This window comes from Juglans microcarpa x Juglans regia, chromosome 4S (genome assembly GCF_004785595.1).
Source record: "Juglans microcarpa x Juglans regia isolate MS1-56 chromosome 4S, Jm3101_v1.0, whole genome shotgun sequence".
Lineage (NCBI taxonomy): Eukaryota > Viridiplantae > Streptophyta > Magnoliopsida > Fagales > Juglandaceae > Juglans > Juglans microcarpa x Juglans regia.
This window is the reverse complement of record NC_054601.1, coordinates 23,628,572-23,655,783: the sequence shown is the minus strand read 5'-3', so window position 1 is coordinate 23,655,783 and position 27,212 is coordinate 23,628,572. Positions and strand designations below refer to the sequence as shown.

General features: G+C 38.7%; 3 protein-coding genes across 3 annotated transcripts; 2 read left to right on the top strand and 1 right to left on the bottom strand.

The window, feature by feature from the left end:
* The first annotated feature begins 3,353 nt into the window (after nt 1-3,353).
* LOC121261869 (squalene epoxidase 3-like) lies at nt 3,354-7,396 on the top strand. The gene is made up of 8 exons (XM_041164275.1): nt 3,354-3,994; nt 4,594-4,705; nt 4,898-5,072; nt 5,264-5,432; nt 5,669-5,887; nt 6,080-6,355; nt 6,592-6,870; nt 7,050-7,396. Exons 1-8 carry the CDS (start codon nt 3,422-3,424, stop codon nt 7,185-7,187), a joined length of 1,941 nt encoding a protein of 646 aa, XP_041020209.1. The 5' UTR covers nt 3,354-3,421; the 3' UTR covers nt 7,188-7,396.
* Nucleotides 7,397-13,939: 6,543 nt separating this feature from the next.
* Nucleotides 13,940-16,518, bottom strand: LOC121261868 (pentatricopeptide repeat-containing protein At3g49710). Its single transcript, XM_041164274.1, has one exon. It carries the CDS (start codon nt 16,373-16,375, stop codon nt 14,213-14,215), a length of 2,163 nt encoding a protein of 720 aa, XP_041020208.1. The 5' UTR covers nt 16,376-16,518; the 3' UTR covers nt 13,940-14,212.
* Nucleotides 16,506-22,587, top strand: LOC121262165 (DEAD-box ATP-dependent RNA helicase 16-like). The gene is made up of 7 exons (XM_041164569.1): nt 16,506-16,595; nt 16,719-16,806; nt 16,945-17,077; nt 17,399-17,513; nt 21,539-21,670; nt 22,260-22,325; nt 22,515-22,587. Exons 1-7 carry the CDS (start codon nt 16,506-16,508, stop codon nt 22,572-22,574), a joined length of 684 nt encoding a protein of 227 aa, XP_041020503.1. The 3' UTR covers nt 22,575-22,587.
* Nucleotides 22,588-27,212: the final 4,625 nt, after the last annotated feature.

Below are 27,212 nucleotides of genomic sequence, written 5' to 3'. Positions count from 1 at the left end.
GTGTGATCAACAAAGGGGAATGGTCAGAATTGAAGGCAGATGATACTGAGACCTTGCAATTACTGAACTGTAATGGCGATACCCCATTTCCCATAACTCTATCCAATCTTTCTTTGGTAAAACCTCTCCCCTCCTTGTTATTACTCCATGTATACTTTGAACCTATGTAACCCAGGTCACTCAAGTCATAGTCATCTAGAGCTATCCTGAAACATTCCATTTGAGAAAAATGTCTAGTGGCTGACCCAAACTTCTCATTATTACTCAAGATTTCATTGAAGTCTCCCATACATAACCAAGCCATTGAAGGCTTAGGTTTAAGCATTTTGAGGAGTCTCCAACTAGCTTTCCTCTTTTCTGTGGCAGGGTTTCCATAGAACCCAGAAAGTCTCCAAGGTTGGCCTCCAATCTCGAGTATAATTGTCATTGAGATATGACTATTTGAGTAAGAATGTAATTAAGCATTTAGCTCAGTTTTCCAAAGCATAGCAAGGCCTCCACTCTTGCCTATACTATCAACCACAAAGCTTTGTTTCAATCCCAACTTGTTTCTCACTTTCTCTATTTTACATCTGTTACTCTCAGTTTCTGATAGGAAGATAACAGATGAGGCTCTTTCCTTCACCAATAAGTGAAGTTCGTTAACTGTCCGAGGGTTCCTAAGCACTCGGCAGTTCCAGCATAGGAGTTTCATGGGGATTGGCAGTGCTGCATAGCAGCCATTGCCTTGAACACACACTCACCTCCTTCCTCAGCAAAGTTCCTTTTGACAAGTGATGAGCCACTTGATTAGCAAGTATTTTTACATGAGAAAAAGACCAAGATATTTAGATATATAAGTAGAGAAGTGTTACAGTCATAAAAAAATTACATAAAAATAAACTCATAAACTGATGTAGTTTCATATAATTTGTTAAATCTATTTTATAATAAAAGTAACTTTATAATTTGACGTACCACAACAAATCACGTTAATCTGTGAATTTACTTTTATTACCAAAATATTTCTCATAAAACAAACTTGACAAATTATAGTACATCTTTAAAATTCTGAACTTTCACCTTCAAGGCGGGCAGCATCAGTTGAAAGATCTCCCATCAGGCCACCTTCAAGTGGTTTTTCTTTTCGCCTATTTTTATTAAGAAAAATAATATTCATCATTTACAAATATAACATTAAATGATATGTAAATAAGTATAAGAGAATAAATAATTTTCTAATTATTTAATACCAGGTTAAAAATAATAAAAAATATTATGAATAAAAGGATAATTATTAACAGTACCCCTCTTTTATTAAAATGATTTCAAAACCCAGAAGAATCACAGGATTGTTTTATTTGTTATGAAATTCGGGTAAAATTCCCTCTACACTTCACCCACAATGTGTTTAATTGAGTGGATTTCAATGCCCTGATCACCACAAACAGAGAACCAAACATAAAAAAGATCTAAAGAATCAAACTCAACAAATGGTTATTTTCTAGTTGGGTGGCACTACAGCCACCGCTCTCAGCTTCCTCTAGTAGCTACCGTTAGTTATATAAGTATTTTTGTTTTTAACTTTTTTTACATATAATATTTTAACACTTTTAAATATATTTTTTTAAAAAAATAAATAAATAATTCCAACGAGAGTCACGGGCAGTAGCTGTAGCTCCACGGGATGATATCCTCGAAGTTTCATAATTGTAGGAAGGAATCGGTGCTGTTTTGTTGTTTGTTGTGATTACGACACCCAAAAACACCTAAAAATAGAAGTCTGGTCCTCAAGCATTCATAGAAGTTTAGAACGATACAAAGCGGGCAACTACACGTACAAGAAAACAACAACAGATCACATCTTTCAACCTCAGCCCCTCCAACCCTTTATGAATGTCATCTCACCACCGGCATGCATGCAGCTTACGGCACATGTTTATGCGTGGCTCAAGGTTCTCTGGCAACACTTAGCAGCCAAGACAAAGAGAACGCGCTAAGTTTGCAATTGTATATATTATTACTCTTAAATTATAAATTTGAGATGAGAAATTATTTGGGACTCAATTGAAAAATTATTTTTTTAATGGTAGATTTCTTTTTTTTTAAAAAAAAAAAAGAGTAGTGCGTGTGATTTGCACACTCTTAGCCGACTGTATCTAACCTTACTCATTTGAGATATTTTACATATAAATTTGGTTATTTATAGCTCCTTCATATATTGTGTGGGATTTATTATATATAATTGTTAAAAAAAATCAAAATATATGTATCAATAATTTTTATATTAATTAATGAAATGTTTTTACATAATTAATTTGTAATTGGATATCATGCGTCTATAAATTAAAGAAATTGCAAATAATTTTTTGTTTTAAATAGACAACATGAACAATATGAATTAACAAGATTGGCCTGAAGCAAACGAAAAAAAGCAATATATATATATATATATATATATATATATATATATATATATAATTAGCCGGAGAAAAAAAAAAGTCTCCAGATTATACAAACTAGGCTGCCCGCTGCTGGCCGGAATAATTTAACTCACTCGCATTTAAGATCATTGGCCGGACAGCTATCCCAACTTTACAAGTTTACGAGAAATTTTACAGTTGTAGGTTGCGCAAATTGGGTAATTTTTTTTTTAAATAATTATGAAATTTATATAAAATAAATTAATTTTTTAATAATAGATCACACTATTTTTTAAAACGATTATGTAATACTTACATACTTTACAATTGTTTATAATATTACTCTTGTGATATATAGTTGATGGCAACGACAACCGTGCATTAATGCTGGATTACTATTGTTTAAAATTGTTGTTTTTAAGATTTTAGGACTTCAACTTTTTTAGATATAAATATAAACTAATTAAATGGTATTTATCACTGTTTAAGGCTTTGCTACTTACATGCATGATAGCCACACTTTTCGCTTTGCTACGTGAATTATTCATTTTTTTTTTTTTATGTTATAATGAGATAATAATTTATTTTAGAAAAGGAATTCTATCGAGCTATGGCATAATTCTCAATTTCTAAAATGAAGGTCTGGAGTTCGAAACTACCTCTTATAATATATATATATATATATATATATATAAAGCTATTTTTTGCAATAAATATTTAACAACCCACTAAAAGGCAAGATCTTAATTATCGGGTATAGCAAGCTCATTTAGTAAACCAAACTAGCCTTATTGTTCCCTAGTTATATAGAGTCAGTCCATGTCTTATAAATACATACTTTTTGGGGTCAATATTAAAGACCTGAATTAGAGGGAATTTACCTCAAAGACAACCCTTTATTCCTCCTACTTAAAACTTATTTAATGAGTTTGAAGAAAGAAACTCAAGAGAAAGGGCAAAAAGACAATAACCAATTCCAAGGTCCTTATGAGGCATTCAGCCTCTTCTTACCCACCACAATGCCACCAGAATCCCAAGTTAACAGTTGCTCCTATAAATCCACCCATTCACATGCACATTTACATGCACAGACACAACCATATCTTCTTCACCATCGCTGCGTTGTAATCTCTCTCTATAAAGCCTCGTTGCCTCCTAAATTCTCACTTGTTCTACACCATAAATTCTCACCACCCACATCCATATTACTTGGAAGAACCAGAACAAGAGCAGGTATTGCGAGCAGGGTAGAGGGTGAAACGGAGGATTTGATCCAACCCATTTGTTCTTCCTCTTTTTCTTCATCTGGGTCTCATTGTTTCATCCCGCTGAAGACAATGATGGCTATCGACCAGCACATGCTCTGGGCCTTCTTTGCCTCCCTGTTCGGCTTCGTTCTTCTCTACTCTCTCGGTCGTTGGAATTGTAGCAATGCCAACAAGAAACGGCTCAAGAAGAAGAGCTTTCCGGAAGAATGCGCGAAACAGAGCTTTGGCGATGGAGAATCTCGCCCATTGGAGGGCTCCGGCACTGACGTTATCATCGTCGGCGCCGGTGTAGCGGGTGCCGCCCTCGCTTACACCCTCGGCAAGGTAATTGTTTTTTTTTCTCAAGACAATAAAGAACTTCTAAAATTTGAAAATTCTCGACTTGAATTCTTTTTGCATGGGTATGAAAATTGGTGGGTGTTTTGAAATTTCCGGTATTATGAAACCAGAGAATTCTGGATAGCATATATATAGGCACTGATCAAATTCAGGAATCTGGCATCAAGGCTTGAAAATAATTTTTTTTAATTAATTTTCGCATACTCTTATTTTATTGGGAATCTGGGTCGGTGAATATGTGTGGAAGTAAATTACACAAGTGCAATGATAATAGAAAATTGTATTAAATAGTTTAATCAATAGGAATTGACTGAATGCATAGTGTTTCAAGGGAGGTGACAGCCACCTCACAAGTGATTTAAGATTTACCAGTATTGGAGTTTTATCGCATGTTGCAGCATCTAATTATTAATGATTTCCCGTGATTTACTAGACATAATAGATGTAAACCGTGTTACGAAGTTCTTGTGTTTAAAGTTGCCTACTTTACCTGCAATATCACCCCTCAACAACCACTTACCTTGACATTGTTGATTTATTTCCTTTTACAAGTGGAATCTAAATTTTTTTGCGACTAATTGCAGGACGGAAGACGGGTTCATGTGATTGAAAGAGACTTGACAGAGCCAGACCGAATTGTCGGTGAACTTCTGCAGCCTGGGGGATACCTAAAACTAATTGAATTAGGCCTTGAAGGTATGCTTGGAAGTTCACATCGTTATTGTAATTTCCTGTATCCTTCAAGTACAATAAAACCTTTTTAAGGATGACTGCAAACATGGTTGTGAACTGACTCTTGTTCCAAGGAGAATTTGTTGGCGTTGGTATAATGATTACTTAATATTGATTTTGTTGTGTATTGGTGACACAATTGTGCTTGGATATCAGATTGCGTCGAGGAAATTGATGCTCAGCGAGTGGTTGGATATGCTCTCTTCAAGGATGGGAAAAATGCTAGACTGTCTTACCCTTTGGAAAAGTTTCATTCAGATGTGGCTGGAAGGAGCTTCCACAACGGGCGTTTTATACAAAGGATGAGAGAAAAAGCTACCACTCTTCCCAAGTATGATCTCTTGCTGCTTACTTTCAACTTAGCGTAGTAAATTTTTATGCCATCCTTGCTCCATGAATCTCCTACACTGTAGCTTGTTAAAATATTGCTTTGTCCTGGATTCCTGGTGCACATTCCACTTTTCTTGAATTTGGTCTTCAAGGTTTGCGCTGTACTAAGCACATAGTTACGTCCATGTTCAGTGTGCAATTGGAACAAGGTACAGTTACATCCCTGCTTGAAGGAAATGGGACCATTAAGGGGGTTCAGTACAAAACGAAGGATGGCCAAGAACATAAAGCTTATGCTCCTCTTACAATTGTGTGTGATGGTTGCTTCTCAAATCTGCGCCGCTCTCTTTGTTACCCTAAGGTGAAGTTACCATCTTGGAACTATCTGATAGTTACAGTTTGCCTGATGCAGTTAGAGTTGAGTTGGGAATTGTTCATTGATCATATTTGGACGGTTATAATATATTTTATCATAATCCAGGGTCTAGAGAAATTTTTTTTTTTGAATACACATTTACTTTTTTGCAGTTGGGCATATGCATTCTTGCTCCATTCTATATTGAGACTGACTTGTGGAGAACTAATATTTTTCAACAGGTAGACGTGCCATCTTGTTTTGTGGGTTTAGTCTTGGAGAACTGTAAACTTCCATTTGCAAATCATGGACATGTCATTTTAGCCGACCCTTCACCCATCTTGTTTTATCCAATCAGTAGTACTGAGGTTCGCTGTTTGGTTGATGTACCTGGTCAGAAATTACCTTCTGTTGCTAATGGCGAAATGGCCAACTATTTGAAAACGGTGGTGGCTCCACAGGTATCTAATTATTATTTATTTATTTATTTTTTATTTTTATGTAAATGATCTTTGATTTTGAAGTCCACGACTCAATTCCAATGGCAGTACTACTATTACTGTATTCAGTATTTTTCATCCTTGTTTTGCATTGGCTTCAACAAGAACATCTGTTCCTGCACCTTGGATTAATGTAGAGAATTTCAATTACAGATTCCAGCTGAGCTTAAGGAGGCCTTCATATCTGCAGTTGATAAAGGAAATATTAGAACCATGCCAAATAGAAGCATGCCAGCGGATCCACTTCCTACTCCCGGAGCTCTTCTAATGGGTGATGCTTTCAACATGCGGCATCCTCTAACTGGTGGTGGGATGACTGTGGCACTTTCTGATATTGTCATACTCCGAGATCTTCTTAAGCCACTGCGTGACCTGAATGATGCACCTTCATTGTCCAAGTATCTTGAATCCTTTTACACCTTGCGAAAGGTAAACTCTCTAGAACAAAAAGTGTATTGCTGCATGTATTGCTTATTCATGTGGTGCTAATAGAATTGGATGGCAAAGTGTTCTTTCCCTTGTTTCTGAATTGCTTTGTTATATGATGATGTTTGAAAAGTCAAGGATCCTTTTTTTTTTTTTTGGTAGAAGTCAAGGAACCTTTTAATGTCCAAGGGATGTTAATTCACACTAACATTGTTGTATGATATGGTTTGTCATTATAGCCGGTGGCGTCTACAATAAATACTCTGGCTGGTGCCCTCTACAAGGTGTTTTCTTCTTCACCTGATCAGGCAAGGAAGGAGATGCGCCAAGCATGTTTTGACTATTTAAGCCTTGGAGGCATATTTTCAACAGGACCGGTAGCTTTACTCTCTGGTCTAAACCCGCGTCCATTAAATTTAGTTCTTCATTTCTTTGCGGTTGCAGTATATGGTGTTGGTCGTCTGCTACTACCATTTCCTTCACCCAAAGGCATGTGGATTGGAGCTAGGTTGATTTCGGTGCGTATTCCACATCAATTTTTGTTTCTTTTTTTTTTTGTTTGTAGAATGCCAAGTCCAAATAGTTATTCTATCCTTTTTTCTTTTTGTTTTTACATCTATAGGCATGAATTAATAATCTCATCTGTATAAATAAATATCCCCTACAAAGCCTATTGAACAATTTTTGTACCTTTCAGAGTGCATCCAGTATAATATTTCCCATCATCAAGGCAGAAGGAGTGAGACAGATGTTCTTCCCTGCAACCGTTTCAGCATACTATAGAGCTCCTCCTATCAAGCAAGACATCCAAAAGGATATGGCAGAGATCAAGTAGCTGAGGCTTTGTAGCAGTCGAGTAAAAACAGAGAGTCATCAGAAGCAAGCAAATATATGTATACAAACAAAAGGGGGTTGGTAGGGGGAATTGATGGAATTTAATGTATCTTGATACTTCCACTAGAGGGCATGGCATAACTGTTTACGCATTGAGACCGCTATAAACTGCAGTAACTATATGAACAATCATTCTGTTAGAACTCAAAATTATGCATTTGCTCTTTAACTTATAGAAAATCTGAAGAAACTCCTTTTAAAGAAAAAAGTAATTTTCGCCAGACAATCTGGATAACTATGTTATGGGCTTACTTCCCAATCCAAACTCTCGCCTTTTTTCGTTGGTAATTATCGTCAACTATGTGTGTGAGGACTGTGGAGCAGCTCCTAGATTATCTTGATGTGTTGCTACTAAGCCTCACTAATAAGAATGGGACCAACCAACTAGGCCTTGGAATCTTGGATTTCAGAAAAAAGTAATTGTGTGAATTATGTTCCCGGTGATTATGAGGTGATTATGGGACCAACCTTCGTGAACCTGATGCAAGCCAAAATCCAAGTTGGCCAAAGAACAGCCACTAGCAGAGATATGAAGAAAATTATACCAGCTTTGGTTTGGGGAAGCCATGCATATCTCTTGTTCTGTGCGGCTTATGATAACCACACGGTCTGCACAAGTAGTGGTTGAGGTTTAAGTTGGTTCAATATTCCATCAACTTTTTGTTTAAATAGATGTTTAAAAGAAGATGAAACCGAAGCATGGGGTGTGGAACCATATGACACAGAGGATGCTGATTGAAACTGCAAGAATCTTGTGCGCAAAGGCATTGTACGTGTGGCTGATATCAAGTACCCTCTGCCCTATAAAGCAATTCTCTTGTTATAGTGTCAGCCACTTCGGATTACCTGTCCCCAAAATAACTGAACAAGACTCTTCCTGAATTTGCAAGGATATCTGCCTGATGGTCTTGTTATTTTTACAGGTACTTTTTGTTTTGTTTTGTTGAGAAAATGTATGTAACCTCATAAAATATCATTACATATTATCGCAACATATTCGAATGTTATTGTATCATGGGTCTTTTTGTAAATTGGTGTTTTGACGTAATTGCATTCCAGCTACATCAGTTTTGGCAAGCTCTTATGCATCTCCATTATAACCATCTAAGGAGATGTTTAGTAATGACAATCTCCTATCTTTCTACTTCCCTCTAATTTGCATCTTGGCACACACCATCTATGAGAGGACCCTATTATTGAGTATTATGGAGTCTGGTTCACACCGCTTGAGCAGAGCATCTAGCCGCTCGAGCGAATACAAGTCAGAGAGTTTCACTCAAAGACAGCTCGACAGACCGCTCGAGCAAAGACAAGTCAAAGAGAGTTTGCTCGACACCGCTCGACACACAGCTCGAGCAGAGGAAAGTTAGAGAGCTTCGCTTGAAGAGCCACTTGATACATGGCTCGAGCGATTGCGAGAAACAGGTTCGCTCGATGCAGGCTCGACACGCCATTCAAGCGAAAATCACAATTTCTGCTTTATTTAGGGTTTCCGCCGCACAACATATATATATATATGTTTTGCTCTTGGCTTGTGACTGTTCTAGAGTGAACAGTAGCCGTCCCATACTATTGTATTGTGATTTCTCAAGAAATAAAAATTCTCTGTAGCTCCCGTGGACGTAAGCAATTTGCCGAACCACATAAATATTGTGTCGTGTGTGATTGCTTGTTTTTCCTATGTTTGATTTTACTTTATTGTCATTATTTTTCACAACAATTGGTATTAAGAGCCAAGGTTCGGGTCTGAGGAAAAACGATGGCTGAAGAGGAAGTGAAGGTATCGGGGATCGAGAAGTTTGATGGCACGGATTATAGATACTGGAGGATGCAAATAGAGGATTACCTCTATGGGAAGAGACTTCATCTTCCATTGTTGGGGAAGAAGTCGGATAGTATGTTAGTTGCTAATTGGACACTGTTGGATCTACAGGTTCTGGGGGTTATTCGGCTAACCCTGTCGAGATCTATTGCACACAACGTCATCAAGGAGAAGACGACTGCGGATCTCATAGCAGCTTTGTCAGGTATGTATGGAAAGCCGTCAGCGAATAACAAGGTACATTTGATGAAAAAGTTATTCAATTTGAAGATGGCAGATGATACATCTGCTGCACAACATCTGAATGATTTTAATACTATCACAAATCAATTGTTGTCTGTTGAAATTGAATTCGATGATGAGATATGTGCACTAATACTATTGGCATTACTGCTAAATAGTTGAAAAGCCATGAGAATGGCTGTCAGTAATTCTGCTGGTAAGTCAAAGTTGAAATATGATGATATCCATCCGTGATTTGATTTTGGCTGAAGAGGTGTGCAGGAGAGATTTAGGCGAGATCTCGGGTTCGAGTTCAACATTAAATGTTGACTCTTAGGGGAGAGCACAAGACAGGAACTCAAACAGAAGCAGATCAAAATAAAAAAACAGGGGCAAGAGCAAGTCAAAGCCTGGTCAGCAGGCAACTTGTTGGAATTGTGGCAAAGCTAGCCACATTAAGAAGAATTGCAGAAATCCCAAGAAGACTGAGAATGATAGTGTTAATGTAATAATTGAAGAAGTATAAGATGCATTATTACTTGCAGTTCATAGTCCAGTTGATGACTGGATACTTGATTCAGGGGCTTCCTTCCATACATCTTCCCATCGAGAGATAATGTAGAACTATGTTGCAGGTAACTTTGGAAATGTGTATTTGGCTGATGGAGAGGCTTTGGATGTAGTAAGGATGTGAGACTTTGATATTGCACTCCCTAACAAGAACAAATGGACCTTGTAGAAGGTTAGACACATTCTTGAGTGGAAGAAGAATCTCATTTCTGATGGGCAGCTTGATGATTGTAGCCATTCAGTGGTATTTTCAGATGGCACCTGGAAGGTCACCAAAGGGGCGTTGGTACTGGCTCAAGATAAGAAAACTGGTACACTTTATATGACTACTGGTTTGAATAACACTATTGCTACTACCGTTACAGAGAGCATAGTAGATTTGTGGCATTGCAGGCTTGGCCATATGAGTCAGAAGGGCATGAAAGAACTTCTATCTAAAAGCAAGCTACCAAAACTGAAGTCAGTTGATCTCAGTATGTGTGAGAGTTGCATTATGGGGAAACAGAAGAAGGTCAGTTTCTTAAAGAGTGGCAGAACACTGAAGAAAGGGAAATTGGATCTTGTGCACACTGATGTGTGGGGACCTTCTCCAGTGGCATCTCTTGGAGGTTCTCGTTACTACGTCACATTTATTGATGATCATAGCAGGAAGGTATGAGTCTATTTTTTGAAGCATAAATCTGATGTATTTAATGTGTTCAAAATTTGGAAGGCCATGGTTGAGACAGAGACAGCCTTGAAGTTGAAATACTTGAGGTCTGATAATGGTGGTGAGTACATTGATGGTGTGTTCAAGGAGTATTGTGCAACTCAGGGTATCAGAATGGAGAAGACCATTCCTGGGACACCACAGCAAAATGGAGTTGTTGAACGCATGAACAGAACCATAAATGAGCGTGCTAGAAGCATGAGGCTGCACACTGGGCTACCACCTACTTTCTGTGCAGATGCAGTTAGCACTGCAGTATACTTGATAAACAGAGGGCCATAAGTTCCGCTGGATTGTGGACTGCTTGAGGAGGCTTGGAGCGGGAAGGAGATCAAATTTTCTCATCTTAAAACTTTTGGTTGTATTTCTTATGTTCTTATTGATTCTAATGCTCATAGTAAACTTAAGGCTAAGTCAAGGAAATGTTATTTCATTGGTTATGGAGACGAGGCATTTGGCTATCACTTCTGGGATGATCAGGGTCGGATGATTATAAGAAGCAGTAATGTGATTTTCAATGAGAAGATTGTGTACAAGGACAAGTCTAGCACAATTGTTAAAGTAGCTCCTCAGGAGTCTGAGTTTGTGAGTTTGGATGACCTATTAGAGGCCACAGTGCAGTGTAGAGAAATGAGTGACGGGGATAGTGGGTCCAGTACACCCATTCCTATTATTCCACAGTCAGATCCAGAGCCGTCCACTCCTACAGCTGCAGTTTGTAGGTCAGTTAGGACTATTTGTCCTCCACATCGTTTCTCACCTACTTTGAATTATATTCTGTTGACAGATGGTGGAGAACCGCAGAGTTACCAAGAAATCTTGCAAGATGAAAATTTTAATAAGTGGGAGTTGGCCATGAAGGATGAGATGGATTTCTTGCTAAGGAATTAGACATGGGAGTTGATAGAACTTCCATTAGGAAAGAAGGCATTGCACAACAAGTAGGTGTACCGGGTGAAAACTGAGCATGATGATATTAAGAGGTACAAGGCCAGACTTGTTGTAAAAGGCTTTCAGTAGAAACAGGGTATTGATTACTCTGAGATTTTTTCGCCTATGGTAAAGATCACAACCATCAGGTTAGTTTTAGCTATGGTTGCCACTGAAGATCTATTTCTCGAGCAGTTAGATATGAATATAGCTTTTCTTCATGGAGATCTTGAAGAAGATATCTACATGCACTAACCTGAGGGGTTTGTGGTACAGGAAAAGGAAGATTCAGTTTGCAAACTGAAGAAGAGCTTGTATGGCCTGAAACAAGCTCCTAGATAGTGGTACAAGAAATTTGACAGCTTCATGTGTAGTGCAGGGTACATCAGATGTCAGACAGATCACTACTGCTATGTCAGGTAATTTGGCAATTCTTACATTATTTTGTTACTATATGTGGATGTCATGCTTATGCAGGGGCTAATGTTGATGAAATTAATAATCTGAAGAAGCAGATATCAGAGCACTTTGCAATGAAGGGTTTGAGAGCTGCAAAGCAAATCCTTGGCATAAGAATTGTCAGAGACAGAGTCAGAGGCACATTGAGACTCTCACAGGCTGAGTATGTGAAAAAGGTACTCAGTAGGTTCAATATGGACAATGCCAAGCTAGTTGGCACACCATTGGGTAGTCACTTCAGACTCAACAAGGATCAGGCACCAAAATCAGAAGAGGAACAAGACTATATGAGTAAGGTTCTTTATGCCTCAGCTATTAGTTCACATATATATGCTATGGTTTGCACTAGACCAAATATTGTCCATGCAGTGAGAGTTGTGAGTAGATACATGAGAAACCCTGGAAAACAACATTGGAAAGCAGTGAAGTGGATTTTGAGGTATCTAAAAAGCTCTTTAGAAACGTGCTTGTGTTTCTCAGGAGAGGGCTTAAAGGTGCAGTGCTATGTTGATACTGATTTAGCTAGAGATATTGATAGTAGGAAAAGTACCACAGGGTTTGTTTACACTCTCGGTGGTACTGCAGTTTCATGGGGTTCCAATCTATATAAGACAATTTCTTTGTCTACTACAGAAGTTGAGTATATTGCAGTTTCAGAAGCTACAAAGGAGATGGTTTGGATGCAGGGCTTCTTGGAGGAATTGGGTAAAAAGAATCATAAGGGCACTCTCTACAGTAACAGTCAGAGTGCCATATTCCTTGCCAAGAACCCAGTGTTTCATTCCAGGACTAAGCACATTCAGATCATGTATCACTTTATACGAACATTGTTAGATGACAGACAGTTGCTACTTGAGAAAATTGGTGGAAGTAAAAACCCTGCTGATATGTTGACAAAGGGTGTTACACTTGAGAAACTGAAGTTGTGCACAACTTCAGTTGGTCTTCTAGCATGAAGACAGGAGTAGTGAGTTGCAGAGGTGGAGGATATCATGTTTGAGGCAGAGGGCGATACTGTGGGTGTACCAGTCTCCAAGTGGAAGAATTGTTGAGTATTGTGGAGTCTGGTTCACATCGCTTAAGCGGAGCGTCTAGCAGCTCGAGCGAATACAAATTAGCTCAAAGATAGCTCGAAAAACCGCTCGAGCAAAGGCAAGTCAAAGAGAGTTCGCTCGACATCACTCGACACACAGCTCGAGCGAAGGGAAGTCAAAGAGCTTCACTTGAAGAGTCGCTCGATACATGGCTCGTGTGATTGCGGGAAACAGGTTCACTCGATGCGGGCTCAACATGCCGCTTGAGCGAACATCACAATTTCTGCTTTGTTTAAGGCTTCCTTCGCACAACATATATATATATATATATATATATATATATATATGTTTTGCTCTTGGCTTGTGACTGTTCTAGAGTGAACAGTAGCCATCCCATACTATTATATTGTGATTCCTCAAGAAATAAAAATCCTTTGCAGCTCCCGTGGACAAAGACAATTTGCCAAACCACGTAAATATTGTGTCATGTGTGATTGCTTGTTTTTCTTGAGTTTGATTTTATTTTATTGTCATCATTTTTCACAACACCTATAGCATTAGGATTACACTTTCCTATTGCACTTGTGTACGCCTTCGAAAGGTTTCTGGATGTAATTTTCTTGGTTCTGTTATTCCTTCTGGATAATTTCATGAAAATCTATTGCTGGCAGTAATGCTTGATCCCAACATTCCTAATGTTTTTGTGTATGTAAGCTTGATCTTTTCAGATTTGTGATAACATATTATTCATGTTCATTCTTTTATTTTTGGGGTTCTCTCGTGCAACAAAGCCACAAAAGTAAAATTGTCCGTTTCTCATATAAAACCTTTTCCGTGGTCTGCGGTGGGTGATTAGCTTTTGTACAACAGATGTTAACGACATTACCTGATGTTCTGTAACTTTGTTCCAAACATTGTATACAGACGTGTTACCGAACAAATTCTACTGGTTATAAACGTATAACTTGTGATCTGCAGTAGGTAAAGTCAAAGAAAGAATGGAAATTCTACATTTTCGTTGGTTCAAGAGTGAAAATAATGTGTATTAACGCAAAATCTCAAGAGACTACTTAGCAATTTTGGTGAGTTTTGGTATTTTGGTCGGTGAATCGGTTAGTCGATAACCTTATTATGCCTTGGCCGATACAGCATGGGGGTGCCTGTTCTTCTGTTGTAAAAGCAAATTTCGGTTCCCTCATTCTAACCGATAAAATCTATTACTACCAATAATCCCCACAAGAGCATTGTCCTTCCTTAAAGCAGTGAAACCTGCGAGAATCTCTAACAGTAATTTCCCTACCGGAAATGGCAGAGATTACTTTAATTGCATTGTGGCAATCCCCACAAATCCTTAGGTTCTTCACCACAAGTATTGGCTCCCCATCTTTAGTAGAGATCAGCCCAAATGCAACTGCTAGCTTCTCACTGTGATGCCCTAACCTAATCTCCTCTCCCTGCACCGTTTCATCATTTTTTACCAAAGCCCATCTCACATCTGGCACATACCCTGCTCGCTTCATCTTCCACGACATCTCCTCCAAGTATTCATGAATTTCCTTAATCATTGGGTGTGAACTATCTTCAGCCACAAACACATGTATCCTCTTATTCACCTCTATCCAACTACAACCTGGTTTCTTCTTCACACCTCTATCTCGCATAAGCTTTCGAATTGTTGCTACCTCTTCCCATTTGCCAGCACTGGCATAAATATTAGCAAGCATGACATATGGAGCAGCATTTGAAGGTTCCAACTGAAGAAAGTGATTGCCAGACTTTACAGCTAGCTCCATGTTTCCATGCGTTCTACAGGCACCGAGTAATGCAGCCCAACCAATGTAGCCAGGACTAAATGGCATTGTCTCAATCAGCCTTTCAGCTTCACTCAATTTTCCAGCACGACCCAAAAGATCTATCATGCATGTATAATGTTCTGCTTCTGGTTCAATTCCGAACTTCTCCTTCATCATATTGAAATAACTCTGACCCTCCTCAACTTTCCCAGTATGTGCACACGCAGAAAGGACAGAGATGAAGGTTATGTTAGTAGGCACAATATCTGTCTCCAGCATTTGTTGAAAAAGACGTAATGATTCTGTTCCAATACCATGTTGAGCATAACCCGCAATCATTGAATTCAAAGAGACGGTATTACGATCTGGCATCCTATCAAATAGCCTCCTTGCATCTTGAAGATTCCCACATTTTGAGTACATTGCAATCAAGGCATTATTCACTGAAATTCGATTTGAAGGAATCTCAGATTTAATTGCCAGTGCATGAATCTGTTTTCCTTGAGAGGGAGATGACAAATTGGAGCATGCACTAATGACACAGACGAAACTACAATCATCAGGGCGGTAACCGACACGCTGCATCTGCCGGAAGCAGTCAAGAGCATCTTCAGAGAATTTCACATTCTGTGAAAACCCCGAAATCATTGTGTTATATAGAACCAAATCTGGGCCAGGAATCTCTTCAAATACTTTGCCACTAAGTGACATACCACCCCTGCACTTGGAATATAGATCAATCAAACCGCTACCCACATGAGAATTCTGGTGAAACCCAGTTTTTATCAACTTAGCATGAAACTGAAGCCCACCCAACAAATCCTCCACACACGTAAATGCAGTCAAAACACTCGCCAAAGTGAACATATCAACGTCAAATCCCCTTCGTTCCATTTCCTGAAACAATCCCAGCGCTTTTGATCCTTCCCTATGCTGGCCATAAGCCACGATCATTGAATTCCAAGACACCTCATCTCTAATCTCTCCCATCCCATAAAACAATTGCTTCGCCTCCTCCAGAAACCCATTTTTACTATAAAACGTTACAAGCGCATTGTTAACCGAAACATAAGAATCAAACCCACCGGACACCGCCAAAGAGTGAAATTGCCTAATCATGCCAATGTCATCACAGCAGGCCGTGATCACCCCAGACAAAGTGAAGCCATCCATGTGAAGACCCGTCTCTCTCATCTCCGTGAACACACCTAACGCGGATTCACAATCGCCGCGATCGGCATAGGCAGAAATGAGAGTGTTATAAGAGACAATGTCCGGTTGGGGGATTTGATTGAACAACTGGTGGGCAACATCAGTCTTAGATTCTTTAGCGTAGGCTGCGATGATGGCATTGAAGGAGAAAACATTGGGGTCTGGGGTGCAGTCGAAGGCGTGTCGGGCGGAGGAGAGGCGGCCAGATTTGGAGTAGAGAAGGATGAAGTGGTTGGAGAGGTAGGTGGAGGGAGGGACGAGGGACTTGACGTAGAGAGCGTGGAGGGACTTGCCAGTGAGAAGGTCTTTCTGGGCAATGCATGTTTTCAAAAGGTTACGAAAGGTTTGGAGGGAACATGACCATGAGATTTGGTTCATCTAATGCCTTACCTACAACTATCTTTACTTTAGGCAAACGCACGGCCGTATTTAAATACAAGCAACCGCGGTGAGATTTTTTTAACTCTATGTTGTTACTTCATCTATCCTCTGTTTGGCTGCTCAGACAATGTGGGAATTTTTTACTTCTGGACTTACTAGACTTTTCCGTAGTTTCTTGACCAAAACATTGGCTTTACAGTTGGCTGAAAGCATAAAGGTCCGTTGGTTTGCTAAGAAAATTGAGTGAAAATAGAAAATGATGATAGTCGGAGAGTTCTCTTAGACTCGGTACAGTTTATTTTGTCGGTGGGTTAATTATAGTACTTCTCCGTGCTTTTAGGAAGGTAACGACGTCGTTGCTCGTGCAAAGACTGGTTCTGGGAAGGCCTTTGCGTATCTCCTTCCATTGCTTCAGAAGCTGTTTACTGGTAATGGTTCAAAGAACAAGCTTGCCCCGAGTGCATTTATTCTTGTCCCAACTCGAGAACTGTGTCAACAGGTATAATTTAAGTATCTTTTGTTTGATTTTCTTGTTTTCTCGTGTTGGTTCTAAATTTTGCTTCCAGCGGGCTGCACCAGCAGGACCTCCGGATGTTCTGGTTTCCACACCTGCTTGTATACCAAAATGCTTGTCAGCTGGTCTACTTCTGTCAGCATCCCTAGGCGTTGTCAATGCCTTCTTATGTCCGCCACATCAAGGTCTGTTTCTACTGTGTACTTGTTCCACTTCACTTATTTTGGCTACTTTTGGTGTTTTATGAATATCAGACCATAGTGTTCTTGCTAATATCTTCCTCCCAAGCCACGATGGTGTTCCAATAAGGTCACTTTAGGATTTTGTTTATTCGTTCTTTTACCTCTTTCTCATACTTGGGCTGATGCTTATGACCTGATAAAGATACAACAATAGGCCTCAAAATCCCTTCTTCTAGCTGTTGACATTGCAGGAAATCTTTGTGGCGTTAATGTTCAGTACGATTGTTCTTAATGTCATCTCTTTTGGTATTCATTTATTTGCAGTGGTGATGTTGAGAAACTGAAGAAGCTGGTTTTACACAATCCCCTCATCTTGACTTTGCCAGAAGTGGGAAATATTAAGGATGAGATTATCCCCAAGAATGTTCAGCAATTTTGGGTAAGATTGATATGCTCATTTTGGTAATTACGAAATAATAAATCTATCCCTAAGCCAGTTGAAGTTACCAACACCACACACCGTGACATGGCAAACCCAGTCTCGTCGCCATGTCACGGTTTTACACTTCCAACCCAGATGATGGGGTTCGGCCCTTCACAGCTTGATGGGGTTCGTCCCTTCACAACTCCCTCACTTTCCTCTGTCCATAACCCACCAAAATCTTAGGAAACAACCCGCACCCACCAAGCCTTTGTCCCTTCAGAGATTTCCCTCCCCATCTCCCTCACTTCCCTTTGTCCATAACCCACCAAATTCGCATTCCCTTGGCGATTTCTTGACCCGCACCCACCAAAATCGCAGTGTTCATTTCTCAACATTTTACAGGTTCTGAACCGAAGTAGTTCCTTTCTCAACATTTTGCAGGTTCTGACCATTTTTTCTTTCTCAACATTTTGTAGGTTCTCAAAAATTGCAGGTCCCTTCGAGTAACAATGCATCTCCATCTGCACCAAATCCCCACGAACGCATCTCCATCTATGAATGCCAGGCGAATCCCCACGAACGAATCTCCAGAAATCCCTCCAACTCCAAATCTCCCCCTCCCTTTTTCGCCTACCCCTCCACCTGCGAATCCATCGAAGAAACCCTAATGCAGTTGATTCTTCTCCATCGTTTTCATCTAGTGCGCATCTTCCACTCCACGACGGTAAGGTCATTCTATGCGAATGTTCACTGCAGTAATAATGCTACTTTTACTGTATGTCTTGCTTGCTACCCAATGATGTCGAAACAATGAATTTTATGGGTAACATGTGGATGTGGTTGATTATTGAAGTATAAATTTTTTCTATGATTAACTTATTTTAATAGTAGTATTTGTTCAAAATACATTGGGGTTGGGGGACCCATATCATTCGTTGAGAGGGACTTTTGAAAAACTTGATTGGTGCTGGTCTGACCCAGCTGTTTGGTGCTACAAAAGACAGATTTGATAACTTCATGGCTTTGATAATCCTTTGTAATTTGAGTTCATTGTTGCCTTTGCCACTCCTTAGCCTCTTACCACGGGATAATCATGATGCCAACAAGGAAAGTGAAGATCTTGAGATAAAATCTAATTGAGATTTGATTGTTTACTTCATTGTCTATTAACGGTATCTTTGCCCTTGGTAAAATTGAAAATGAAATTCCGATGTTGACTCTCTATACCTATTAACAGAGAGAGAGCATCTGTACATATTACTCTCTTTTCCCCTCTACTTTACATTGAAAATGAAATTTTGATGTTGACTGCTGTTGTAGTTAGCCTCGAGAGGGGTTTTCCTTGCAGTAAGTTCATCATATTATCAAGAATGTGATCAAGTTTTCTGCTACCCCCAACATTTTCGTACTGTTTGTTTGGGCAAGCCTTGAACAATGGCTCTATATCTTAGTATAGTAACTCATTAAAGAACAGGGTATTTGATTTCCTTGGACAGAGAGAGGTGTTAGTGTCTTAACTCTTCATAGAAATAATGTACATCATAAATGAAGACTTTGGAGTGGACACAATCCAGTCTCCTAAAGCCTAAACATCTTTCTCAACTTGGCTACCCCATGCGTATGTATATGAATTCGGATATGCATTTGGATGCATTATAAATGGTGGATAGTAAACATTTCTTGGACGATAGAGAGAGACCTACAATACACAAATAAAAATATATTAACTAGTTCGAATTGAGACACCCACCTTCCTTTTATGAATGACCAATGTATCATACCTGAGTGGGTGGAATTGGTGTAGAAGGCTTGGGTGGCCTTTTATCTTCCTCTTTGTCCATCACGCTATTTCAACTGAGTTTTTAGATCGACATTACAAGGAAAAAAAATTAATCCAACATTACTTATCATAATATTGAATCGATCAAGATTGAAAGCAAAAATGAAGAACTTTAAAAGCTTTGCAAATAATATCATTTCCTGACTTCAGTCTTTGTGATATAAAGCATTGCAAAGAACTTCAAATGTTCCCAATATCTTAGTTCACAATTTCATGCTTCTCTCATCCATTTGTGGGTCCATGATAAGAAGTGGATCCTGATTCCCACCCTTCCTTCCATATGTCATGCTTACTTCTACATTTTTTTTTCTTTTTTGGTTTGGCTACCAAATACTTTCTGACTATACCTATTTGTGATATGTTGTCTTGTCTTATTGGTAACTCTCTCATGGAATGCAGAGCAAGAGAGAGCAAAAATTGAAGGGGAAACATCTCAAAGTCCCATATTCAAAACAGATCGTTTTGATGTTTTTAAATGTGTGGCATTCTGCAGGCTTCTACACTAGCAAGTAAGTATCTAGTTAAGCTTTCCTTCTTTAGTTTGATGAGAACCTAGGTTCAAACACAACTAATGCTATGTGGGTTTAAGCTTTCCTTCTGCACAGTATCTTTGTGCAGGCGTAGACCCCTTATTCTTTCACTTAAATACTTCTCAAAGTTTCAAAAAAGACTAAGTTACACAGGAAGAAACAAACACCACAACTATGATTTGTACTGACCCCAAAATAATACGAAACCAAAACTGACACCACAACATAACTCCCAAGATATTTATTGCCATTTTTGTAATTCCTTCGGATCTTTTCTTCGCCATTCCCAGTCTTACAGGAATGTTGTATTTTACAAGGTCTAGCCTCCAACTCCATAGGTTTAAAGTAGTAAAGTGGAAATGAAATCAGATCAAGGGTTTAAAGCAGTAAAATGGGAATGAATCAGAACAAGGGTTTAAACCAGTAATATGGGAATTAGATCGAGGGTCATCGTCTGAACAACATTCAAAGAATTAATAACACAAACTACTTTCAGATATAACAAGAGTATCAAACTTGAAAGCAATAAATTGTTCAAAAGGGTGACCTCAAGGGAACAACACAATGCAGACGGCAGACGGCACGTTGCACGCCGACGATGACAGATGACACCCAGACTACGGTAAAAGAGCGTCAGGAACCGAGCGGGAGGAGTAGGGGCGAGACGGAGGGAGAGAAATTCAAAATGGAGCATTTGGGGGAAAAAGTCGGATGTGGGTTTTGAGTAAAACGCATGCATTTTACTGTAGAATTAAAAAAAAAAATCCACATCGGCAGTGTGTGGTGTTGGCTACTGTAGCGGCTTAAGTGTAGAAGAACTCATTAGGAAAACTATCTTGTCTTTCCACTAATTTTTCTTTGGCCATGTACCTAAGTTCTTCTACATGGGAATCATATTATTTTGTATGAGTAATGGGCACTCCTAAGATAATCATAAGGACCTGGTAAAGGCCAAACTCCTTGGGGTCGGCTCAAGTGGTAAGGGCCTTGGTTTTGGTGGTATGCTCCCTCCAGGTCTAAGGTTTAAACTCTTGGGTGCAAACAATTTCTTAGGGCGATCAGACTAGGGAAATTTTCCGTTTGAATTACCCAAGGTGTATTTGCGGAAACTCCTTACCAAGAGTCTATGCAATCCCGGGATTAGTCAGGGCTTTGTTCCCGAACACCATGGTGCCAATAAAAAAAAAATTGTGACTTTTGATTGCACTATTGGTAGTATTGGCAAAGATGCATGTTGAAATCATCTCCACTTGTTTCTCGCCATTGTCAACATATTTTATGATTTCTCTCCACTTTCTTGCAAAGATGAGATGCTGTAATATCTCTAGATGTGCCATTTTTCAAGCAAAATAAACCTGATTGCAGGCAACTTTAGTTATTCACATCCTACTATTTCTGCATTCCTATCTCCATCTCCCGTTCGACGATGAAAACAAGTTCATATGTTTTTATATAATCTGTTTGGGTTACTTTTGTTATTGCACCTCATTTTGTGAAAGTTAAGGTGAATTGTCTGTCTAATTTTCTCTAGTAATTTTGGGTTCATTGACCTATATGGATTTGTTTCATGTTCATTAATCCACCATACATTCACACTTGTCTTTTAATCTGTTTGGATAATGAGGATCATTTTAGTAATGAGATTAATGTCTTGTTTCTTTTGTTTTCGGATTTCATGTGGTGGTCGTGATAAATTACTTCACGTCCTTGCCCTCTTGAAGTTGAAGTTGGTTCAAAAGAAAGTTTTGATTTTTACTAATACCATAGACATGGGATATAGATCAAAACTATTTCTGGAAAAGGTATGCAAACTCGTTTAGGTATACATGTTCTCCCTTTCTTTAATACTCTACGAAATACTTGATGTCTTTCTCTCTGGCAGCTGTTTATCATTCTGAAACTAAATATGGTCTTTAAGAGTGGAACATCTGACTTATAATGCATAAAATAAAGTCTTGGACCCTTGGTCAATGATGGTTTTAGACTATTTTGAATGTGATACCCATATTGAGTGATGAATATAGGTTGTGTTTGGTATCTCACATTCCTTGAGAGGGAGTAGTTCTTCTTGATCTTTATAATGATTCCAATTGGGCTCTAATTGTACAATTGATTAGTCATTTTGGAGTATACGCTCAAATGTGATTTAGGCCTTCCATTGGAGCGTTATGTCTTGTCTGTCTAGAAGGATATTGTTTTCATCATTTTTTCTGCATGAAAAAAGTATATATGTATATTGGAAGAAACTTATATTTCTTGTCCTTCAAGTAGAACTACTAATTATACAATATTTGTGTTGGTTAACATTGTATCAAACATCATAGCATTATATATTTTTGTGTTTCGCGTCCTTCCTTGTGTAACTGGCTGCAATTATTCTTTTTGCTGCAGTTTGGAGTTAAGTCTACTGTTTTAAATTCTGAGTTGCCACAGAATTGTCGTCTTCATATTCTTGAGGTCTGCTTTAGTACTGATTTATTCTGAAAGCTTGTAATGATTTTCTTTCCTAAATTTGATTTTAGTAGATTTGTTGCTTGCATTTCAATTTGAGAATGATAGTTTATATTGTTATCACTAATCAGTGATGGGTTTCAAAATTTTATTACTACTAACATGTACTCACCAATGTCACTAGCTTGTCATCAGGAATTCAATGCTGGGCTTTTCGATTATTTGATTGCAACTGATGACAGTGAAACAAAATAGAAGGAAGAAGTCGATGTGGAAGGTAATGCTGAAACAAGAAAGTCTAGAAAGCATGCCAAGCACAAACTAGAATCTGAATTTGGAGTAGTGAGGGCTATTGACTTTAAAAATGTACACACGGTAGGTGATTGCTAGTTTGCTTGTTGCATGTTGTGCCTGGAAGTTTTGTTGCTTTTTTTTTTTGTTGTTATACTTTGATTTTGGGATTTCAAACATGTGAACTTAAGGTTCTATTGCCACTCAAAAGCCAATTGAAACTATGTTTTGGCCTCTGAATGTATCATGTATTAATTCTTGTGGCAAGATGTTCTTCTCAAGAAAAGAATTTTTCTAGCGATTCAAGTTTTCAGTCTGACGGGCAGGTGAGATGTATGTATGTTTGCTATTGTGTGGCAAATTTTGAGGATTCTCTTCATTGTTAATTTTAAAGAATTGCTTACTTTGTTTGAGCACATTCTTTCATTGTCAATTCATTGTAAGTTTCAGTATGTAGTGACGCAAGGAAAGTCCAAACCATATATGAGCTTATATACCAAAAGAACTAGTCAAGGTCAAAACTGGAGTATTTGGAATCATTATAAACAGCAAGAAATTGATATGTAACAACACAGAGAATGCGCTAGTCACACCTATGCTGCACTACAAATTAGGACTGTTCATCCGGGTTCCAACCCGAGAACCTAGGTATACCCGGATCCAGACTCAGGTTTCAAACCCAGGCTGAAACTCGGGCCGGATTGATCCGAGTTTTTCAAAATATCAGAGCGAAATGCTTAGAAAAATAAACTTGTTCCCAAAAAGAAAATCTTTTGGCATATCCAAACTGAAACATTATATTCATATCATCTCATAGCATCACATCGGGACAAATACCATATTTAACCCCTATGGTAGGGTTATAAACCACTATTATACCCATGGTTGGGCCGTATACCATGTTTCACTCCTGTGGTAGGGTTATAAACCATCATTATACCCGTGGCTGGGACGTATACCTTGTTTCACCCCGTGGTAGGGTTATAAACCACCATTATACATGTGGCTGGGCCTTAACAAAAACAGAACGGAACATCATTGGAATTAGATCACATTCAGATACAGAATCAGAACTTCATGCCAAGGTTTTCAGATGACACATCATGTCAAAACTAAATATTGAATAGCTTCAGATCATTTCACATGTTCGAAATAAACAGAGACCAAAACATCTTCATTTATTCATAGCAAAAACTTTTAGATTTTCATATTCGCTCTTTTTGCATTGTTCAGAAATAGAATGCACAAAATTAGCTCATGTCTACACCAGTCATGATAGAAAATACTTTCTCTTATATAGAATTTATGCATATGTAGAACAAATATCTGAGGTCGTTTTCAGATTTCTTTTCAAAAATAAACATGCATATTTTCAAAGTCAACCTCATTTCATTTCTTTTATGCAAAACAAATATATGAACTCCGCTTACCTAGGTTTTTTAGCTTTGCAGAAATTCTCCACAACCGTACTGAACAATTGTCAATCGTCACCTATAAAATTTCATGTAACTTAAATGAATCTCCAATGAACATACAATATCATATTACACTTGAAGTACCTATTTTAATTCCTCAAAAATCTAAAATTTCTCTTAATTCCAAAATACCATCACTTCCCTACGTCCTCAATATCCACATACCCATTATACTCAGAATATTTCTAAAATTGCATAATAATATTAATAATAAATACAATTATGCCATAAAATAGATTTCTAGTTTAAAGACTCATTAAAACAAAACTGATTAAAGTAGGAGAGCAAATATTTCATTTAATAAAAGTAGACTAATTAGTTTCTCTTTAAAGGGTTCAAAATAAAAACCTTGCACTACTATGTACTTCGAAAAAAATATATATTAATACTAATAATATATTTCAAATATTTATTTAATCTGTATTTAAAAATAAACTCATAAAAAGTGAGTTTAATATATAAAACTAACATATGATCAACTTATAATTACTCTATTAAAAGCATCAGTGTACTGACTTACTACTATCAATCCATGCGTCTACGTCCAAATAAAAATATAACATGCACGTAATATAAAACTCATGATTTCAAACCGAATATACATAATCAATTCATTAAAATATAAATCCATTAATCTAAAAATCCGAAGTAATAAATCTAGAGACCTCATACTAAGGGACAAAATGGTAATAGTACATCTCATCTATTAGGTTAACCGAGACACAAAAATTTCCTTTTCAAGTAAGCACCACAAAACAGAGGACCAAGTGCAGCAGCAGCACTTACTCAAGGAAAACTAAGAGGCAGCGGCACTGTGGGGAAAGTGGCCGAGGCGGAGTTGGGTTGCGGTGGGAAGTGGCTGTCCCGACAGCGGCGCACTGAGAGAAAGAGAGCAAGATGAGAGAGAGAGAGAGAGATCAACCGTGAGGGAGAGAGAAACAGAGAGAAACTCAAGCCTACCGAGAGAGAAAAGTGCGGCGGATATGGGCTGGTGGGAGGCTTCTAGCGTCGCTTCCTGCTGTTGATTCTGGGGAGGTGGTGCAACTGGGTGGCTCAATGGCTAAGGCGAGGAGTGAGGGTGGCTTGGCAGCTCACGGTGGGCAAAACAATCACTCTGTTTCGGTGTATAAAAACAGAGCGCTTCACGTCCAAGCTTAACAGTAGCTGGTCATGGAGGTGCAGGTCAGCGTGGTGGCGGTTCTCGACGTTTCATGATGGCTTTATGGCTGGGGATAACGGCGACACCAATGCTGCACCCGCGCTCGTTGGAGATCAGGACCCGAAGGCACTGGTTGTGAAATCGTGCTTCTCCTTGGCATGACCTCGGCTGGGCTGCTTTCACACAGTGGCTAACGGGGTGTTGCCATGCATGGGTTGAGGTCGTGGGTTGAGGGGAGCTCGTGAGGGTGCAGTTTACGGTGCTTTCTGGACGGGAAGGGCTTCATTACACGGTTTGCCTGGGAGGAAAAAACAATCTTGTATTTCATGGCAGTGAGACCAACCGAGAAGGGCTTGAGCCGTGACTGGGTCGTGGGGTGGAGAGAACTTACGGAGAAAAAGAGAAGCAAGAGAGAAAGGTTGGAGGATGACTGATCATCTGGTAGTGAATCAAACAAGTGGCACCGTGGGTGAGTGAGAGTTTGAGTATGTGATGGAAAAGAAAAGGAAAAGAAAACAAACTATAGAGACGTGGGGAAAAATGGATTTGAGGTGGATGGATTTTCGGAAGCGAAGAAACTGGAGGAAAGCAAAGAAGGAGAAAAAAAAAAAAAAAAGGAACGGTCAGCAAGAAAACTGCAGTCAAGCCAGGAAGTACCAAAACGACATCGTCGTGGGCTTGGCCTCCCTTCAGGTTTGGGCTTAGGCTCTGGGTATTACATAGCATGCCCTAGTTCTCATCCCACCACATTCCAAAACAAGTTACCAGGTTTTACCACAAAACATTAGCATATCTTTGATTACTGTGATATCTGTTGTTGCACTTAGTACAACAACAATCATCAGATTTCCCAATCCAGTACCCCACCCCGCTCCTCTGCATTCCCGTTTTGTTGGTGCCCATTGGGTTTACCTTCTTTACGGGTTGACCCCAATGCAGTAACAAAATGCCCGTGCACCTGGGATTACACTATTAGTGAACAAAAATGAAATAGCTTATATTTATATATTTGTATATAACTCTATATACGGATGTGTGTGTATGATTATGCGTGTATATATATATATATATATTATATATATATATGTACATATATATCTAACGCCCCAGTTTCAGGTTCTAATTTCATGTGAACATGTAAGCGAGCGTTGTTTCATCTTTGAACAGTGCTCATTGCTTGCTAGAATTTTTCCTATTTCTGCTGATATAAGGCAGGGGTTGAACGACGGTAATGATGATTGGAATGAGATGATGTGGCAAGTTTATTTGCCTTACAGAGTTCTAATAATTATTCCTTTGCAGGTTTCTCCTGATGAGATGGAAATTTTTGAAGAAATAAAAGCTGTTTTAGGGGATGATGAAAACAAGGACTCGGACTTGATAACTCCCTTTTCTCTGCTCTTGAAGAATGCAGTGGAGTCTTTACAATACAGGGCTGAGGTTATGGCCAATTCATTTACCTTTCTCACAGAGAAGCCCTACTCTCTCTCTCTCTCTCTCTCTCTCTCTCTCTCTCTCTCTCTCTCTCTCTCTCTCTCTCTCTCTCTGTGTTATCCTGTGATTTATACAATATCAGTTTTCTAGCTTTGACATGTTGACAGTATTGAAAACGTTCTTCCAGTGTCTTTTATTGAGCACATCAGATCAAACAAGCACGGTTTTCCTGCTGTATTTTCTGTATTTTTCATTGTACTTTTGTTTTGTATAGTTACATGGATCACTTCATGTTCTCTGCCCTTTGAGGAGGAAATTTTGTCAGAAAGACTTCTTGATTCTTTTTTTTCCCCATTTCCTTATCCCACAGTTGGGGGTTAACTCCAGGGATTCACATATGAGATTAATACAAAAATGATTTGATTGTAAATGGTGACTTTTACAAGATGTTGCGAAGAGTCACGAGCTCAGGATTTGAGGAATGAAATTCCTATTTCTGAAAAGTGAGTACAAACCAAATAGCGCTTTCCTCAA